Source organism: Rhinoraja longicauda, chromosome 23 (genome assembly GCF_053455715.1).
Source record: "Rhinoraja longicauda isolate Sanriku21f chromosome 23, sRhiLon1.1, whole genome shotgun sequence".
Lineage (NCBI taxonomy): Eukaryota > Metazoa > Chordata > Chondrichthyes > Rajiformes > Arhynchobatidae > Rhinoraja > Rhinoraja longicauda.
This window is the reverse complement of record NC_135975.1, coordinates 1,833,068-1,853,869: the sequence shown is the minus strand read 5'-3', so window position 1 is coordinate 1,853,869 and position 20,802 is coordinate 1,833,068. Positions and strand designations below refer to the sequence as shown.

Sequence of the window (20,802 nt, the reverse complement as noted above, 5' to 3'; positions counted from 1 at the left end):
CACACAAGCAAATGTAACCACAGATGATAAACCCCCCTCTCCACGCAGGGCAACGCCGAGACTCACCATCGCCTCCCGCAGATGGACGGATGCCAGAGGATTATCTGATCTGTTTGGATAGTCTGCGGAACAAAGCTTTTCACTGTACCTCAGCCCACTTGCCAATGCCAGAGGACGTCAAAGTCTGGGCTCGAATTAGAATATAAATTAATGCAAGAAATATCCATCTTATAATCTTAAAATTCCAACCCCTCTCACATTGCTGGTGTTTTTCATTCTGCGCCTGGTGAAATTGCTGCCTTGAATGAGGTACACAGATGTTACAGGTAGACACAAGACGCTGGAGTAACTCAGCGGGTCAGGCAGCATCAGGGGAGAGAAGGAATGGGTGGCGTTTCGGGTCGAGACCCTTCTTCAGACTGAAGACTGATGCTGCCTGACCCGCTGAGTTACTCCAGCATTTTGTGTCTCCAAAGGGCAGGCCCTTTGGCCCACAATGTCCGTGCTGAACATGATGTCGAGTTAAACTAATCTCACCTGCCTACACATTGATCCATATGCTGCCATTCCCTGCACATACATGTTTAGTTTAATTTATTATTGTCACGTGTACCAAGGAACAGTGAAAAAGGTTTTTTGTTGCATTCTATGCAGTCAGCGAAAAAACTATCCCCTGAATATCCATATCCATCTGCATTTAGTCCATAACCTTCTAAATCCTTCCTGTCCTTATATTGAAATATTCATTTGATTTTGACTATTGCGTATTCCTGAAAGAAAAAAAGACAATCAAATGTATATGCAGGGAATAGAGGATATGGGTCACATGCAGGGAATGGAGGATATGGGTCACATGCAGGGAATGGAGGATATGGGTCACATGCAGGGAATGGAGGATATGGGTCACGTGCAGGGAATGGAGGATATGGGTCACATGCAGGGAATGGAGGGATATGGGTCACATGCAGGGAATGGAGGATATGGGTCACATGCAGGGAATGGAGGATATGGGTCACATGCAGGGAATGGAGGATATGGGTCACATGCAGGGAATGGAGGATATGGGTCACATGCAGGGAATGGAGGATATGGGTCACATGCAGGGAATGGAGGATATGGGTCACATGCAGGGAATGGAGGATATGGGTCACATGCAGGGAATGGAGGATATGGGTCACATGCAGGGAATGGAGGATATGGGTCACATGCAGGGAATGGAGGATATGGGTCACATGCAGGGAATGGAGGATATGGGTCACATGCAGGGAATGGAGGATATGGGTCACATGCAGGGAATGGAGGATATGGGTCACATGTAGGGAATGGAGGATATGGGTCACATGCAGGCAGAGTTTAGTTCAACATGGCATCATGTTGGGCCCGGACATTGTGGGCCGAAGGGCCTGTTCCTGTGCTGTACTGTTCTATGTTCTAAATCCATTCATCATTTTGTAAAATCTGACAGCCCGCTTGGCCAGCTGTTAACATTAAGTTAGCTGCTCCAGGGCAGGGTATATAATACTATGAAGTCAGGGCCACTGGTCAAGTGCTGGGATTAAGTTGTGTGCCTTCTAAAAGAACATAAGATATAGGAGCAGAATTAGGTCATTCGGCCCATCGGGTCTGCTCCTCCATTTGATCGTGGCCAATCTATCTTTCCTCTCAACCCCATTCTCCTGCTTCGCCCCGTAACCTTTGGCACCCGTACTAATCAAGAATCTGTTCATCTCCGCCTTAAAAATATCCATTGACTTGGCCTCCACAGCCGTCTGTGGCAATGAGTTCCACCCTCTGACTAAAGAAACTCCTCCTCATCTCCATTCTGAAGGGTGGTCACGATGGCACAGCAGTAGAGTTGCTGCCTTACAGCGAATGCAGCGCTGGAGACCCGGGTTCAATTCCGACTACAGGCGCTGTCTGTACGGAGTTTGTACGTTCTCCCCGTGACATGCGTAGGTTTTCTCCGAGATCTTCAGTTTCCCCCCACATTCCAAAGACGTGCAGGTTTGTAGGTTAATTGGCTGGTATAAGTGTAAATTGTCCCTAGTGTGTGTAGGATAGTGTTAGTGTGCGGGGCTCGCTGGTCGGTGCAGACCCGGTGCACTGAAGGGCCTATTTCCGCGCTGTATCTCTAAACTAAACTACATCCTTTTATTCTAAGGCTGCGCCCTGTGGTCCTCATCTCTCCCACTGTTGGAAACATCCTTTTGTTTCCAACAAGTTTAGTTTAGTTTAGTTTAGTTTATTGTCACGTGTACCGAGGTACAGTGAAAAGCTTTTGTTGCGTGCTAACCAATCAGCGGAAAGACAATACATGATTACAATCGAGACATTCACAGTGTACGGATAAATGATAAGGGAATAACGTTTAGTGCAAGGTAAAGTCAGTAAAGTCCGATCAAGGATAGTCCCGGGGTCTCCAGTGATAGTAATGGTAGATAGTAGTTCAGCACTGCTCTCTGGTTGTGGTAGGATGGTTCAGTTGCCTGATAACAGCCGGGAAGAAACTGTCCCTGAATCTGGAGGTGTGCGTTTTCACACTTCTGTACCTCTTGCCCGATGGGAGAGGGGGGGAGAGGGAGGGAGAGGGGGGGAGAGGGGGGGAGAGGGGGGGGGAGAGGGGGGGAGAGGGGGGGAGAGGGGGGGAGAGGGGGGGAGAGGGGGGGAGAGGGGGGGAGAAGTGGGATCAACTCTGCCTGCATGTGATCCTATCTCTATTTTGGTGAACCATTCTCTGTATTTCTTTGTGTCTAAAGGAAATTGCTGTTGGTTTGACTGAAATTGAATCACACTGCCCACAAAATAAACGGCACCATATCCACTAATTTCCCGTCATGGTTGGAGCCTCGGTCCGCCCATGACACTGCGCCTTTGTCTGATTGTACTTAATAAGATCAAATGTGATACGGTAAAGTGTGGTTAATCACTGGACTGGAAGCCAGCGTTCTGCTCCATTGATACAGAGACATGTTTGGCTGGTGGACGATCTTAATAATTAAATTAAGAAACTGAAAGAATGATAAAAAGCTAGTCTCAGTAACTGAACACAAGTTACAGTGACCTGGGTTCAATCACGACTATGAGTGTTGTCCATATGGAGTTTGTTCCTTCTCTCTGTGACTCTATAGGTTGTTTCCGGGTGCTCCGGTTTCCTTCCACATTCCAAAGACCTACAGGTTTGCAGGTTAATTAGCTTCTGTAAACTATCCATAGTGTGTGTCGATAGAATAGATAGAATTAGAGAATGGGTGATCGTTGATGGGTGCGGACTCGGTGGGCCGAAGGGCCTGTTTCCACACTGTATCTCTGAACAAGACCACTGGTTCACCAATCTCTTTAGGGGCGTCACCGTGACGCAGCGATAGAGTTGCTACCTCACAGCGCCAGAGATCTGGGTTCGATCCCGACCGCGGGTGCTGTCTTTACGGTGTTTGTACCTTCTCCCTGTGACCTGCATTAATGACTTAGACGAAGGGATTAAAAGTACCATTAGCAAATTTGCAGATGATACTAAGTTGGGGGGTAGTGTGAATTGTGAGGAAGATGCAATAAGGCTGCAGGGTGACTTGGACAGGTTGTGTGAGTGGGCGGATACATGGCAGATGCAGTTTAATGTAGATAAGTGTGAGGTTATTCACTTTGGAAGTAAGAATAGAAAGGCAGATTATTATCTGAATGGTGTCAAGTTAGGAGGAGGGGGAGTTCAACGAGATCTGGGTGTCCTAGTGCATCAGTCAATGAAAGGAAGCATGCAGGTACAGCAGGCAGTGAAGAAAGCCAATGGAATGTTGGCCTTCGTAACAAGAGGAGTTGAGTATAGGAGCAAAGAGGTCCTTCTACAGTTGTACCGGGCCCTGGTGAGACCGCACCTGGAGTACTGTGTGCAGTTTTGGTCTCCAAATTTGAGGAAGGATATTCTTGCTATGGAGGGCGTGCAGCGTAGGTTGACTAGGTTAATTCCCGGAATGGCGGGACTGTCGTATGTTGAAAGGCTGGAGCGATTGGGCTTGTATACACTGGAATTTAGAAGGATGAGGGGGGATCTTATTGAAACATATAAGATATCATATCATATCATCATATATCTACAGCCGGAAACAGGCCTTTTCGGCCATCCAAGTCCGTGCCGCCCAGCGATCCCCGCACATTAACACTATCCTACACCCACTAGGGACAATTTTTACATTTACCCAGCCAATTAACCTACATACCTGTACGTCTTTGGAGTGTGGGAGGAAACCGAAGATCTCGGAGAAAACCCACGCAGGTCACGGGGAGAACGTACAAACTCCTTACAGTGCAGCACCCGTAGTCAGGATCGAACCTGTGTCTCCGGCGCTGCATTCGCTGTAAAGCAGCAACTCTACCGCTGCACTACCGTGACACATTAGAGGCAGATAACATGTTCCCAATGTTGGGGGAGTCCAGAACAAGGGGCCACAGTTTGAGAATAAGGGGTAGGCCATTTAGAACGGAGATGAGGAAGAACTTTTTCAGTCAGAGGGTGGTGAAGGTGTGGAATTCTCTGCCTCAGAAGGCAGTGGAGGCCAGTTCGTTGGATGCTTTCAAGAGAGAGCTGGATAGAGCTCTTAAGGATAGCGGAGTGAGGGGGTATGGGGAGAAGGCAGGAACGGGGTACTGATTGAGAGTGATCAGCCATGATCGCATTGAATGGCGGTGCGTACAGGCTCGAAGGGCTGAATGGCCTCCTCCTGCACCTATTGTCTATTGTCTATTGCGTGGATTTTCTCCAGTTTCCTCTCTCTCTCCAATGACGTACAGGTTTGCAGCTTAATTGGCTTCTGTACATTGGAGATTGTCCCTGGTGTGTGTAGGATGGTGTTGGTGCTAGGGGGGGGATCGTTGGTCGGCACGGACTCAGTGGGCCGAAGGGCCTGTTTCCGTGCTGTATCTCTAAAGTCTAAAGTAAAACCTTTCACAGGAGGAATCCGGATGTCCTATCGTGCTCCCCACGCACTGCTTGTCTTTTCAGCTTTAGACTTTGGAAGGAAACTGGGGATCTCAGAGGAAACCCACACGGGTCACGGGGAGAACGTGCAAACTCCTCACAGACAGCGCCCGTAGTCGGGATCGAACTCCGGTCTCCGGCGCTGCATTCGCTGTAAGGCAGCAACTCTACCGCTGCGCCACCGTGTTGGTCAAAGAATGATGGCGGTGTTCCTGATGTTGACAGAAAGAAAAAGCATCGGAGCAAGTACAAAGAAGCAGAGAGCTATTGCTGGGGCTGCCAACCGTCCCGGATTAGTAGGGTTGCCAACTTCCTCACTTCCAAACAAGGGACAAGGGGTGACGTCACCACCCCATGCCCCACGTGACCTCACCCAGCCAGCGGCCACATGCTCCCACTCCACCAATGGCGGCCGCCCGGGCCGGGAGCACGTGGCTGCTGGCTGGGTGAGGTCACGTGGGGCGCAGGGCAGTGACGTCACCCTTTGTCCCGTATTTGGGAGAGAGGAAGTTGGCAACCCTAGCTATCGCTGAGCATCAGATATTCACACCAGGGGCTCAGGTTTTACAAGCCCGGAGGAATGAACTGAGAACCGTTGAAATGTCACCACAACAGAGATATGGAGAGCAGGTTTACACTCAGACCCCAGCCAGAGCTCGGCGGTAAAAGGCAGATTAAGGACAGATGTCAGGAAGTTGTTTACAGAGAGGGTGATCAGTAGGTGGAGTTAGACAGCAACTGGAGACGCACAGTAGAAAATACTGAAGCTGATTACTTTAGTTTAATTTAGTTTAGAGATATAGCGTGGAAACAAGCCCTTCAGCCACCGAGTCCACACTGCCCAGCGACCCCCTACACTTGCACTATCCGACACACTACACACTACCCGACACACTACACACTACACACTGTCCGACACACTACACACTACACACTACACACTACACACTACACACTATCCGACACACTACACACTACCCGACACACGACACACTACACACTACACACTACACACTATCCTACACACTACACACTACACACTACACACCACACATTACACACTATCCTACACACTACACACCACACACTACACACTACACACTATCCTACACACTACACACCACACATTACACACTACACACTATCCTACACACTACACACTACACACTACACACTATCCGACACACTACACACTACACACTATCTGACACACTACACACCACACACTACACACTACCCTACACACTACGCACTACACACTATCCGACACACTACACACTACACACTATCCGACACACTACACACCACACACTACACACTACACACTACCCTACACACTACACACTATCCGACACACTACACACTACACGCTACACACTATCCTACACACTACACACTATCCGACACACTACACACTACACACTACACACTATCCTACACACTAGGGACAATTTACAATGTACAGAAGCCAATTAACCGGTTTCCTCCCACACACCAATGTACAGGTTTGTAGGTTAATTAACATTAGTAAAAAAATGTCGCTGGTGTGTAGGATCGTGCTAGTGTACGGGGATCGTTGATCGGCACGGTCTCAGCGGGCCAAAGAGAACGTTTCCGTGCTGTATCTCTAAACTAAATCAAAGTAAACCTACAAACCTGCACGTCTTTGGAATGTGGGAAGAAACTGGAGCACCCGGAGAAAACCCACGCAGGTCACGGGGAGAACGTACTAACTCCATACAGACAGCACTCGTAGTCAGGATGGAACCCGGGTCTCTGGTGCTGTAAGAGGCCGCATGTTGGCCCAGCGGTAGAGTTGCTGCCTCACAGCGCCAGAGACCCAGGTTCCATCCTCACCAAGGGTGCCGTCTGTACAGAGTTTGTACGTTCTCCCCGTGACCTGCGTGGGTTTTCTCCGGGTGCTCCGGTTTCCTCCCACACTCCAAAGACGTGCAGGTTTGTAAGTTAATTGGCTTTGGTAAATTGTAACTTGTCCCTAGTGTGTGTAGGATAGTTTTACCGTGCGGGGATCGCTTGTTGGCACGGACTCAGTGAGCAGAAGGGCCTGTTTCCATGCTGTATCTCTAAACTAAACTAAACTAAGGAGGTAAAGATAGACACAAAATGCTGGAGTAACTCAGCGGCTCAGGCAGCATCACTAGAGCGAAGGAATGGGTGACATTTCGGGTTGAGACCCTTCCTCAGACTGAGATTCAGGGGAGAAGGACTCACAGAGATATGGAAGGTTAAGGTGTGTGTGTCTCGACCCAAAACGTCACCCATTCCTTCCATCCAAGAGAGGCTGCCTGACCCACTGAGTTACTCCAACACTCTGTGAAACGTCACCTATCCATGTTCTCCAGAGATGCTGCCTGACCCGCTGAGTTACTCCAGCACTCTGTGAAACGTCACCTATCCATGTTCTCCAGAGATGCTGCCTGACCCGCTGAGTTACTCCAGTATCTTGTGTCTATCTTCAGTGTAAACGAGCATCTGCAGTTCCATCCTATGTTGAGTACAGTGCCACCCCTGTTTAAAAAGAGTTGTATTCAGAACTCTCCCTGGGGTAAACTACTGGGATAAATTAACATTAACTCAACGGCCATTGCACATTTTTTTTAAACTCGCAACTGCAGAGTTGGAAGAATCAGCGGGTGATATGGACTTAAATACTTCATGGTGTGGGCTGCATCAGGAAGTAACAAGCCTTCGCTGCCATCCACTCTCATTACCCCAAAGAGAAACAGTGCTTTTGAGTCAGGAAACATCAAAAGCTGTCTTGTTATTTCCGGCTGAAAGTCATAAAACAGGATATCTTCTTTCTCAGCCTGTGAACTGGGCCTTGTAAACTAAAGAGCACACAGTTTGAAACATCAAAGAGGAATGAAGCTTTGCAATTAACGCATGTGAATGCACAGCGATCTCTCCTCACCAGCTTAAGATAACTCACCCTGTCATTTGGCCAGATCTGACAGTGGTCAGAGCACTCAATTACCCATGGAATGTGACCCTCACACAACCCGTGATTACTGTTTTCCATTCTCCAAACCACATTAGGGTTAAGTATCTAGATTTTGCTTGGGCGGCACGGTGGCGCAGCGGTAGAGTTGCTGCCTTACAGCGAATGCAGCGCCGGAGACTCAGGTTCGATCCTGACTACGGGCGCCGTCTGTACGGAGTTTGTACGTTCTCCCCGTGACCTGCATGGGTTTTCTCCGAGATCTTCGGTTTCCTCCCACACTCCAAAGACGTACAGGTTTGTAGGTTAATTGACTGGGTAAATGTAAAAATTGTCCCTAGTGTGTTAATGTGCGGGGATCGCTGGGCGGCGCGGACCCGGTGGGCCGAAGGGCCTGTTTCCGCGCTGTATCTCTAAATCTAAAAAAATCTAACCCAAGAGTATGAATGTAGAAACTAGGAACTGCAGATAGAGAGAGATAGAGTCTCGCAGCGTGGAAACAGGCCCTTCGGCCCAACTTGCCCACTCCGACATGTCCCATCTACACTAGTCCCACCTGCCTGCGTTTGGCCCAAATCCCCAACCATTGAATTCTACAATTTTAGGTAACTATATCCTGTGGGCGGCACAATCCAAGACATCTTTATTGTCATTGTTCAGGGGTACATGACAATAAAGGGCACAGTGATGCAGCGGGTAGAGCTGCTGTCTCACAACGCCAGAGACCCGGGTTTGATCCTGGTGCTCTCTGTATGGAGTCTGCACGTTCTCACTGTTTCCTCCGGGTGCTCCGGTTTCCTCCCACACTCCCACACTCCAAAGACGTACAGGTTGGTAGGTCAATTGACTTTGGTAGGTTGTGAAGTTGTCCCTAGTGTGTGTAGGATAGAGTTAGTGTACGGGGTGATCGCTGGGGATCGCGGACTCGATGGGCCGAAGGGCCCGTTTTTTCCGCGCTGTATCTCTAAAGTCCAAAGTCTAAAATCCAAAGTGCTGCAAGATTGGAAATATGGCTTTAATTTTGCGATCATTTGTTCTTTGAGTGGAGAATGTGATTCATTTCACAGTACATAAAATGGAAGATTTGTGAAGGTTAATTGCTTAATCCTGTGCAGTTTTAGTTCAAAAGGATTTAAAATAATCTGTAGTGGAATAGTCTGTGCTATGGAAACTCTTCGTAAGCCGCATGTCTCACTGCAGTTAGTTTTAGCAGTCCACTCTGCCTCACACAAACTTTAAGGTAGCCACAAAATGCTGGGGTAACTCAGCGGGTCAGGCAGCATCTCGGGAGAGAAGGAATGGGTGACGTTTTGGGTGGGGACAAAGATTCATGCTGTATCTCTAACCTGGAGATACAGCCCAGTCCCCTGACATCAGTCTGAAGAAGGGTCTCGACCCGAAACGTCGCCCATTCCTTCTCTCCCGAGATGCTGCCTGACCCGCTGAGTTACTCCAGCATCTGCAGTTCTTCCCTTCATGCAAACTTTAAATATATTTGACACAACTTTGCGTTTACAGAGGGACAATCAACCTGCAAACCTGCAGGTCTTTGGGATGTGGGAGGAAACCGGAGCACCCGGAGGAAACCCACGCGGTCACATGGAGAACGTGCAAACTCCACACAGACAGCACCTGAGATCAGAATCGAACCCTGGTCTCCAACACTGTGAGGCAGCAGCTCTACCCGCTGCGCCACCTTGTGTTTTAAATGTCGGTGATTCTTCAAGAATATATTATGATGTCATTCAGAAAACCTCGCAGAGGGAAAACTAGATGGCTCTATACAAGCAGAACAGCAAATTGAAAAATAAAATAAACTAGGTAATGGATATCAAAGTGATTTCCACTCACTCTTTACATGACTTCATTTCTTTTCCATTCCAAACACTTTGTCGGCTGAAACTCTAATTGTTTTTCTCATTTGTTCTGCTCGAGTGGGAGAGTAGACGAGTGTCAACACTGCGTTTATTGTTTAATCTGCTCAAGATTCATGATGACAGTCGATTCCTCCCAGTATCCAGTCCCTCGCTAGTTCTGGACTTGACTCTTCCAACTCACTCCTGGCCCAGCAACCCCTTGTTCTGCAGAGACACTGACGATATGTCCCGGTCCGAAATGTCACCGATTCGTGTTCTCCGGAGATGCTGCCTGACCCGCTGAGTTACTCCAGCACCCTGTGAAACGTCACCTATCCATGTTCTCCAGAGATGCTGCCTGACCCGCTGAGTTACTCCAGCACTCTGTGTCTTTATTCCCCTTTAGGTCCAGACAGTCTAGCTCCCAATAGTGGAGGCCCAGACAGTGGAGGATCGGACAGCGTAGGCCCAGACAGCGTAGGCCCGGACAGCGTAGGCCCGGACAGCGTAGGCCCGGACAGCGTAGGCCCGGACAGCGTAGGCCCGGACAGCGTAGGCCCGGACAGCGTAGGCCCGGACAACGTAGGCCCGGACAGTATAGGCCCGGACAGTATAGGCCCGGACAGTGTAGGCCCGGACAGTGTAGGCCCAGAGGCCCAGGCACCGCCTAACGGAGGTTGCGTAGCAACCTGCCTCCCGGCCCGGGCGACCGCCATTGGTGGAGCGGGAGCACGTGGCCGCTGGCTGGGTGACGTCACCTTGCCCCGTATTTGGGAGTGAGATAGTTGGCACCCCCTAGTTGTATCCAAGGACAATTTACAGAAGCCAATTAGCCTACAAACCTTTCTTCGGCTGATGCAGCAAGTTTGTGCCAAAGTTAAACATCAACCTCTACTAGCTTTCCCATTGATAATTAATGATGGCTCTTGACACAAATGTGTGGTTATTTAATTTGGACCTTGGTCATTGCAGATTAAATTGGACCCCACATGATATCACTGACTTTTGACTCTCTTTGAACTCAGTAAATAAATAATGACTTCCGACACGGAAAAAAAAGGCAATCAAAATAGTTACCGTTTGGCCTCACCACAGATGCAGCCGAGCCGTGAAATGAGGCAAAAAGCAACAATCGGCAACAGAACCCACCAGCGGACAATTACTGGAGAGACAGACACCCAACTTTATTATTGCAGCTGTTCCTTGCTTCTGAACGTTCTGGTGCAGTTCTACTATTCTGCAAATGTCAGTGCAGCCACGACATTTGAAGTGTAAAACATCCCCGCTGTTATCTTCCATAAGCCAGGGTACTGTCCGATTCACCTCTGCCCCATTGCGGACATTGGACTTCCTAAAGAGACTCTTCGAAATACCTTCTATATCTCTCATTCCCTTTTCCCCTGACTCTCAGTCTGAAGAAGGGTCTCGACCCAAAACGTCACCCATTCCTTCTCTCCAGAGATGTTGCCTGACCCGCTGAGTTACTCCAGCACTTGGTGTCTATCTTCCATAATCAAAGACTTGTCCCACCCCGGTCATTCCTTCTATTTCCCGCTCCTGTCCGGCAGAAGGTACAGAAGCTTGAAAGCGCGCACCACCAGACTCAGGGACAGCTTCTTCCCCTCTGTTATCAGGCTTCTGAACAGCCCTTCCATAAGCTCGGGTACTGTCCGATTCACCTCTACCCCATTGCGGACATTGGACTTTGTCTGTGGAACTGATGCGCTACAATGCTGAGAACTATATCCTGCACTCTGTATCTTCCCCTTTGCTCGACCTGTTGTACTTGAGTTTGGTTTGATTGGAGTTAGTTTAGTTTAGGTTATTATCACATGTACTGAGTGAGGTACAGTGAAAAGCTGGACACAAAGTGCTGGAAAAAACTCAGCGGGTCAGGCAGCATCTGTGGAGTCAAAGGATGGGTGACATTGTGGGTCAGGACTCTCCTTCAGACTAAAGAAGGGTCCCGACCCATAATGTCACCCATCCTTTCTCTCCAGTCATGCTGCCTGACCTGTTGAGTTCCTCCAGGATTTTGCGTCTCTCTTTGCTATAAAGAATCATCTGCAGTTCTGTGTTTCTACAGTGAAAAGCATTTTGTTGCGTGCTATCCAGTCATTGGAAAGACTATACATGATTACAATTGAGGCGAACACTGTGTACAGATTTGGGATAAAGGGAACAACATTTAATGCAAGAGATCGTCCGAGGGTCTCCAATGAGGAAGATGGGAGCTCAGAACCACTCTCTGGTTGTTGATAGGATGGTTCAGTTGCCTAAAGAATGGTGGGAATAAACTGGGCCCCCGGCCTTCAGTCCGTAGAAGGGTCTCGACCCGAATGTAAGGTCATAAGGTCATAAGTGATAGGAGTAGAATTAGGCCATTCGGCCCAAAACATCACCCATTTCTTCTCTCCAGGGATGCTGCTAGTCCAGCTGAGTTACTCCAGCATTTTGTGTCTATCTTCGGTGTAAACCTGCATCTGGAGTTCCTTCATACACAATCCCTTTAGCAATGATAAGTTGGAGTAACTCAGGAAAGAAGGAATGGGTGACGTTCTGGGTTGAGACCCTTCTTCAGACTCGACCCGAAACGTCACCCATTCCTTCTCTCCACAGATGCTGCCTGACCCGCTGAGTTACTCCAGCACTCTGTGAAACGTCACCTATCCATGTTCTCCACAGATGCTGCCTGACCCGCTGAGTTACTCCAGCACTCTGTGTCTATCTTTGGTGTAAACCAGCATCTGTGGTTCCTTCCTACACAATCCCTTTAGCAATGTTTGTTCTGCTTCACTCTGACTGGAGTTGCCGCAGGAGTGGTTCAGAAAGCCGAGTGTAAAGGTCACGTCGACAGTCACTCCTCTTGCCTGCAACAAAAATATTTGTTCTCCAAATATCCTGACGTGCTGACATCTTGCTATGCATCAGTGTCACCACGTCATCGGCACAGAGATAACCCTGGAATGGGCAGTTGTGGCAAAACCCGGGGCTCAGCAGTGCTGTGGAAGCTCACTGGTCAACAGGTTAGGAAGGCATGTCCACTTTGAAGAGGTTCTCCTCCTCTCTCCAACAAGAGTTCAGCAACATCCTCTCTCACTGCTCCCACTCTGTGATTGCCCCTTCCCACCGACGCCACCACCACGTCTCAACCCAGACCCGTTACCACAGCAGATCAGTCTGAAGAAGGGTCTCGACCCGAAACCTCACCAATTCCTTCTCTCCAGAGATGCTGCCTGACCCGCTGAGTTACTCCGGCACTCTGTGTATATCTCACGTGGCAACCTTACCTTGTGATCTTCCTGGAGCTGCCAATCAGCTGTGTAGGTTTGTAGCTGTTGACCTTGGGTGCAGTTCGAGAACTGGAATAAACTGGAAAACATCTTCCTGTTCTCCGTGTTGTCTGCAAAAATAGCATCCTGAAAATTAACTCCGTGTGGAAGGATATTATAATTGTCATCCATCCTGCAAAACAAAGAAAATGAAAGAGAGTTTAACATTAACTGGCCGAGACTGACGGTTAAAGCAACACTGTGATAATGTGCTCCATCACTGCCTCATGGAATCATAGAGACATACAGCATGGAAACAGGCCCTTCGGCCCACCTCGTCCATGCTGACCAACATGCATCATCTAAGGTCATAGAAACACAGACAATAGGTACAGGAGTAGGCCATTCAGCCCTTCGAGCCAGCACCGCCATTCGATATGATCCTTCCTTTGTCCCGCCCCCCTGACATCAGTCTGAAGAAGGGTCTCGACGCGAAACATCGCCCATTCCTTCTCTCCTGAGATGCTGCCTGACCTGCTGAGTTACTCCAGCATTTTGTGAATAAATACCTTCCATTTGTACCAGCATTTGCAGTTATTTTCTTATAATATGATCATGGCTGATCATCCAGAATCAGTACCCCATTCCTGCTTTCTCCCCATATCCCTTGATTCCATTAGCCCTAAGAGCAAAATCTAACTCTCTCTTGAATTCATCCAGTGAATTGGTTTCCACTGCCTTCTGTGGCAGAGAATTCCACAGATTCACAACTCTCTTTCCTCATCTCAGTCCTAAATGGCCTACTCCTTATTCTTAAACTGTGGCCCCTGGTTCTGGACTCCCCAACATTGGGAACATTTTCCCTGCAACTAGCCTGTCCAATCCCTTAAGAATTTTATATGTTTCTATAAGATCCCCGCACAGAACAAAGAGGAAGGTGATTGAACTTTATTACCTTCCATCACAGTGAGGAATCCGCTGTGGTTGGATGTTTATGTTAAATTTTATTTTATGTTGCTGTGTGTCTTGGTGTTTTTTACTTAATATGGCTGTACGGTAATTCATTTCACTGTACCTTAATTAGTACATGCAACAATAAATTGAATCTTAAATCTTGAATCTCTTGAATCTCGAATCATCTCCCCTATCGGCATTTGTCCCAGGTACTTGCTAATATTTAACTCACAGAGTGACACAGCACGGAAACAGGCCCTTCAGCCCAACTTGTCCATGACAGCCAAGATGCACTATTTCAACTAGTCCCACCTGCCCTTATCTATATACTCAAACTCTCGTTTGTTTGTTTGTTAGTTCCTGAACTACAGCCAAAACGATACATGATATCACGACAATGTTAGGCCCACCTTACTCACCGTCATCCATTTGGTGCTAATGGAAGAAGTTTCTTTGAAATCGTGTGTTATATTTTTAAAGTTATTCACATTTTAAAGTTTAAATTTATTTGCTAGGGAGGGAGGGGGTGGGGGGAGGGAGGGGGGAGGATAAGGGGGGTTGAGGATAAGGGGGGTTGAGGGGGATTGAGTGGGGAGGAGGGGGAGGGGGAAAGGGAAGAGGGAGGGAGGGAGGGAGGGGGGGATAGGGGGAGGGGGTGGAGGAAGGAGAGGAGGAGGAGGAAGGAGGGGAGGATGAAGGGAGGGAGGAGGGGAGGAGGGGAAAGGGGGGGAGGGGGGAGGAGAGGGTGCTGCACCAATGCAGGAGAGGTTTGGACCCAACGTGTCCACTTGGTCTAGTATCCCTCTAAACCTTTCCTATCCATGTACCTGTCCAAGTGTCTTTTAGATGTTGTTATAGTACTTAACTCAACCACCTCCTCTGGCAGCTCGTTCCACAAACTCATCACCCTCTGAGTGAAGTAGCCTCTCAGGTTGCTAGTAAATATTTCCTCCCTCTCCTCTGTTTCTTTATTCCCCTAAGCTGGATAAGACACTCTGTGCATTCACACTATCTACAGTATTTCATCATGAAATAACACAATGGAAGATTAAAAATAAAATGTTTTTCATGCAAGATTGCAATATTACAATATTTATACTGCACTTTTAATAGCAACAATGACTGCATGCAATGAGAGTGGTGGACACTGCCCAAACATCACCAATTCCTTCTCTCCAGAGATGCTGCCTGACCCACTGAGTTACTCCAGCACTCTGTGAAACGTCACCTATCCATGTTCTCCACAGATGCTGCCTGACCCGCTCAGTTACTCCAGCTTTTTGTGTCTCTCTTGAATGTACAGGCGATTGCTGGTCTGCGCAGACTTGGTGAGCCAAATGGCCAGTTTCTAGGCTGTATAACTAAACTAATTTAGTTTCGTTTAGTTTATTGTCACGTGTACCAAGATACCATTAAAAGCTTTCCAGTCAGTGGAAAGACAATACATGATTCAAATCGAGCCGTCCACAGCGTACAGATAAATGATAAAGGGAATAACGTTTAGTACAAGGTAAAGCCAGTAAAGTCTGATTAAAGATGGTTCGAGGGTCTCCAATGAGGTAGATGGGAGGTCAGGGCCGCTCTCTAGTAGTTGAAAGGATGGTTGAGTTGCCTGATAACAGCTGGGAAGAAACTGTCCCTGAATCTGGAGATGTGGGTTTTTAAACTTCTGTACCTCTTGCCCGTTGGGAGAGGGGAGAAGAGGGAGTGACCGGGGTGTGACTGGTCCTTGATTATGCTGCTGTCCTTGCCGAAGCAGAATGAAGTGTAGATGGAGTCTCAGTGGAAGCGAGACACAAAATGCTGGCATAACAAAATCATTATAGAAAGGATGTGATAGCTGTGGAGAGGGTGCAGAGGAGATTCACCAGGATGCTGCCAGGGATGAAGGGCCTCGGCTATGAGGAGAGGCTGGGCAGACTGGGGTTGTTTTCCCTGGAGCAGAGAAGGCTGAGAGGGGACATAATCGAGGTGTACAAGATCATGAGGGGCATAGATAAGGTAGATGGTGGGGAACTTCTTCCACTGGTGGAAGGTTCAACAACGAGGGGACATAGATACAGGGTAAGGGGAGGGAGGTTTCGGGGGGATGTGAGAAAGAACTTTTTCACCCAGAGGGTGGTTGGAGTCTGGAACTCACTGCCTGGGGTGGTGGTGGAGGCGGGAACACTCACAACGTTTAAGAGGCATTTGGATGGGCACTTGAAATGCTACAACATTCAGGGCTACGGTTCAAATGCGGGAAAATGGGATTAAAATTAGACTGTGTTTGGTAACGGGCGGCACGGACACGATGGGCCGAAGGGCCTCTTTCTGTGCTGTAGGACTCTATGACTCTATGACTCTATGAGAAGAATAGATCGGGTAGATGCACAGAGTCTCTTGCCCAGAGTAGGGGAGTCAAGGACTAGAGGACATAAGTTCAAGGAGAAGGGAGAAAAATTTAATAGAAATTTGAGGGGGATCTTTTTCACGCAAAGGGTGGTGGGTGTATGGAACGAGCTGCCAGAGGAGGTAGTTGAGGCTGGGACTCTCCCATCGTTTAAGAAACAGTTGGACAGGACAGGTTTGGAGGGATATGGACCAAGCGTAGGCAAGTGGGACTAGTGCAGCTGGGACATTGTTGACCGGTTTGGGCATGTTGGGCCGAAGGACCTGTTTCCACACTGTATCACCCTATGACTCTATGACTCTAACTCAGCGGGTCAGGCAGCAAAAGAAATGGGTGATGTTTTGGGTCCAAAGCCTTCTCAGACCAAGAGTCAGAGGGGAGGGAACCAAAGGTTCAGATCAAATCAGAGAGGTTGGTTTGTTTGATGGTCTGGGCTACGTCCACTATTCTCTGCAAAATTAAATTGGGTGGCACGGTGGCGCAGCGGTAGAGTTGCTGCCTCACAATGCCAGTGACCCGGGTTCCATCCTGACTACAGGTGCTGTCTGTATGGTGTTTGTACGTTCTCCCCGTGACCGCGTGGGTTTTCTCCAAGATCTTTGGTTTCCTCCCGTACTCCAAAGACGTAGAGGTTTGTAGGTTAATTGGATTGGTGTAGATATAAATTGTCCTTAGTGTGTGTGTGTAGGACAGTGTTAGTGTGTGGGGATCGCTGGTCGGAACAGACTGGGTGGGTCGAAGGGCCTGTTTCCGCACTGTGTCTCTAAACTAAACTAAACTAAAGCTCTGATGACAGCAGCAGGGAGTGGGCAAAGCTTGGAATGTGCCTGCATCTTCTCAGGACCATAAACAGAGAGATAAGCAATCTCCCAAAACAGGATTACAGGAAATAAACAAACTAAGCTGCAATCTCTTGTTTACCTTGTACTGCGGGGAGCTTGGGAGCACATTGCAAGCAAGAGTTAAAAGTTTGGAGGAGCATAGTTGTTTTCATAGCGTCATGCAGCATGGAAACAGACCAACTTGTCCATGCTGACCAAGGTGAGCTAGTCCCACCTGTCCGCATTTGATCTATATCCTTATAAACCTTTCCTATCTATGTACCTATGTTTTAAACAAATCACAAGTGGGGGGAGGGGGGAGGATTTAATAGGAACTTTTAACTCTTTAACAACTTTTAACTTTTAACTTTAACCTTTAACTTTTAACAACTTTTTCATACAAAGGGTGGTGGGTGTATGGAACGAGCTGCTGGAGGAGGTAGTTAAGGCAGGGATGGTTGCAAAGTTGAGGAAACATTTAGACAGGTATATAGGACAGGTTTAGTGGTATATGGGCCAAATGCAGGCAAGTGGGACTGGTGTAGATGGGACATGTTGGTCAGTGTGGGCAAGTTTCCATGCTGTATGATGATGACTATGCTGACTATATTGGAACTCAGCTGGTCAGGCAGCATCAGTGATGGAAATGGACAGATGATATTTCAGTCTGAAGACGGGTCCTGACCTGTAGCATCATCCATTCCCTCCACAGACGCTGCCTGCCCCACTGAGTTCCTCCAGCACTTTGTGTTTCGTTCGGGATTCCAGCATCTACAGACACAGGGAGCTGCATGCGGTCAGAATGTTTCCACTTGTGGGAGAGTCTAGGACCAGAGGGCACAGCCTCAGAATTAAAGGACGTTCCTTTAGGAAGGAGATGAGGAGGAATTTCTTCAGTCAGAGGGTGGTGAATCTGTGGAATTCATTGCCACAGACGGCTGTGAAGGCTAAGTCGATGGATATTTTTAAAGCAGAGGTTGACAGATTCTTGATTAGTACGGGAGTCAGGGGTTATGGGGAGAAGGCAGGAGAATGGGGTTGGGAGGGAGAGATAGATCAGCCATGATTGAATGGCGGAGTAGACTTGATGGGCCAAATAGCCAAATTCTACTCCTACAACTTATGCATATGTTGGAATCTTTATCAAAACACAAACTGCTGGAGGAACTCAGTGGGTCAAGCAGCATCTGTGAAGGGAATGGCAGTTTCTTGTGACTCTACCAGTATTTTTTAAATCTGTTTAAACATCTTTCCAATGCTGTAATTTGTACCCATCGCTACAGCTACTTCTGCAACCCATTCCACATGTTTCACGACCCTGTGCGTGATAAATCTAGCTCCCCAGCCCCCTTTTTAAATCTGCCCCCTCCTCACCTCAAATCATTTTCTGAATTCCTGCAGTCCAAATATCATAGAAATCCTCACTGTAAACTGTGATCATAGATTTGCAACATGTTGTATGGAAACAAACCCTTCAGCTCACCAAGTTCACCATCACCTGTTCACACCAGTTCTATGTGTAGAGAAAGAACTGCAGGTGCTGGTTTAAATCGAAAGTAGACACAAAATGCTGGAGTAATTCAGCGGGTCAGGCAGCATCTCGGGAGAGAAGGAATGGGTGACGTTTTGGGTCTCGACCCTTCTTCAAACCTCGGGTCGAGACCCTTCTTCAGGGTCTGAAGAAGGGTCTCGATCCTAAAGGTCACCCATTCCTTCTCTCCCGAGATGCTGCCTGTCCCGCTGAGTTACTCCAGCATCTTGTGTCACACTAGTTCTATGTTATCCCACTTTCTCATCCACTCCCAACACACTAGGGGCCAATTTACAGAGGCTAATTCAGGTACAAACCCACAAGCTTCTGGGACATGGAAGGAAACCAGAGCAAACCCACGCGGTCACTTGGAGAACGTACAAACTCCACGCACAGATCCCGAGGTCAGGATCGAACTCGGGTCTCTGGCGCGGTGAGGCAGCGGCTCTACCCGCTGCGCCACTGTTGCCGGTCCAACTCTGATACACTTACAGGCTGACACCAGGCAGCGCTGCAAGTGACATTGGAAGAAGTTACACGGAAACATTAAAAATGGGTGCAGGAGTAGGTCATTCAGCCCTTCGAGCCAGCACCACCATTCAATATGATCATGGCTGATCATCCACAATCAGTACCCCGTTCCTGCTTTCTCCCCACACCCCCTGATTCCGTTAGCCCCAAGAGCTAAATCTAACTCTCTCTTGAAAACATCCAGTGATTTGACCTCCACTGCCCTCTGTGGCAGATATTTTGATATAATGTTGCGTGTTGTTATAAGCCTAATGATACAATGTTACATATTATGATTATCGGTATAATGATACAATGTTACATATTACAATGTCATTATGAAACAATGTTGCAAATTGTTACACCAGCAAAATGATGCGTTATTTGTTACATCACCACAATGATAAAATGGGCCGGAGAAACTCAGCGGGACAGGGCCGAATGGCCTCCTCCTGCACCTATTGTCTATGTACATATGTGCCTATAATGGTACAAAAGATGCACATCGCCATACCAGTATAATGCTACAATGCTGCATTTTGTTATATCGACATATTGATACAATAATGCATATTGTTATACGAGTCTAACGATACAATGCTGCATGTCACGATAACCAATATAACGATACAATGTTGCATGTCGCTACAGTATAATGATACAATGTTGCATGTCTACATCGTATAATATACAATGTTGCTTGTCTGCACCATATATTGATACAATGTTGCATGTCTACTCCAGTATAATGATACCATGTTGCATGTCACTACAGTATACTGATACAATGTTGCACGTCTACATCGTATAATATACAATGTTGAGTGTCTACGCCATATATTGATACAATGTTGCATGTCTACTCCCGTATAATGATATGATGGATGATCACATAATGCTGCATTCGCTCCAATAGAGAGCTGTGTGTGAGTACCTGAGGAAAAAGAAGTAGCTGTTATTCTCCAGGACGGTGTGGGACTGGCAGGAGAAGTAGCCCAGGCCGGTGAGGTTGAGCCGCGATCCGTTGGGCACCTCCAGCATGCTGCCCCACGCCTGGTCACACACCGTCTCGATCTCGGCCGAGTAGAACAAGCTGGCTTCGTACTGCCACGGCAGGTAGTTGAACACGTTGTACATGTCCTGGTGAATGGCCAGCACCTTGGCATAGACTATAATCTCAGCCAGTTGCGCCCTGCAACCTTCGCTCAGAGGCCTCCAGTCGGCGGGGAACTGGCACGTTAAAACGGGGCTCATTTTATAACCTACAACAGTCAGGATTAACGCCAGTAAAGTGACCATGGTATCACAGGACTTTGCAGACAGAGTGCCCCTTCAACGTGTTTGATAACTGCTTTTGCTCCAGAACGAAATGAGGTGGAAAGTCACCGCTTGGAGTATTTCAGTGGCTGTGCAGTTGTCAATACATTGCCCCCAGCTGTTTGATGCACAGCGGCATTGTTTAACTGACAAAAACTCCTTGAATGAAGCTGTTCCTTTGGAGAGAGGCAGCCAGTTGTATATCATTCAGCCTCTCTCTG

General features: G+C 48.0%; 1 protein-coding gene across 1 annotated transcript in view; it reads right to left on the bottom strand.

The window, feature by feature from the left end:
* Positions 1 to 20,802, bottom strand: part of ccdc3a (coiled-coil domain containing 3a) — a 33,902-nt gene extending 13,100 nt beyond the window's left edge. The window contains exons 1-2 of the mRNA XM_078420101.1: positions 20,199 to 20,802; positions 13,075 to 13,249 (exon numbers count right to left, since the gene is read on the bottom strand). Of these exons, the coding sequence (XP_078276227.1) occupies positions 13,075 to 13,249; positions 20,199 to 20,563 (540 nt within the window). The 5' untranslated portion in view covers positions 20,564 to 20,802. The remainder of the gene's footprint in view (positions 1 to 13,074; positions 13,250 to 20,198) is intronic.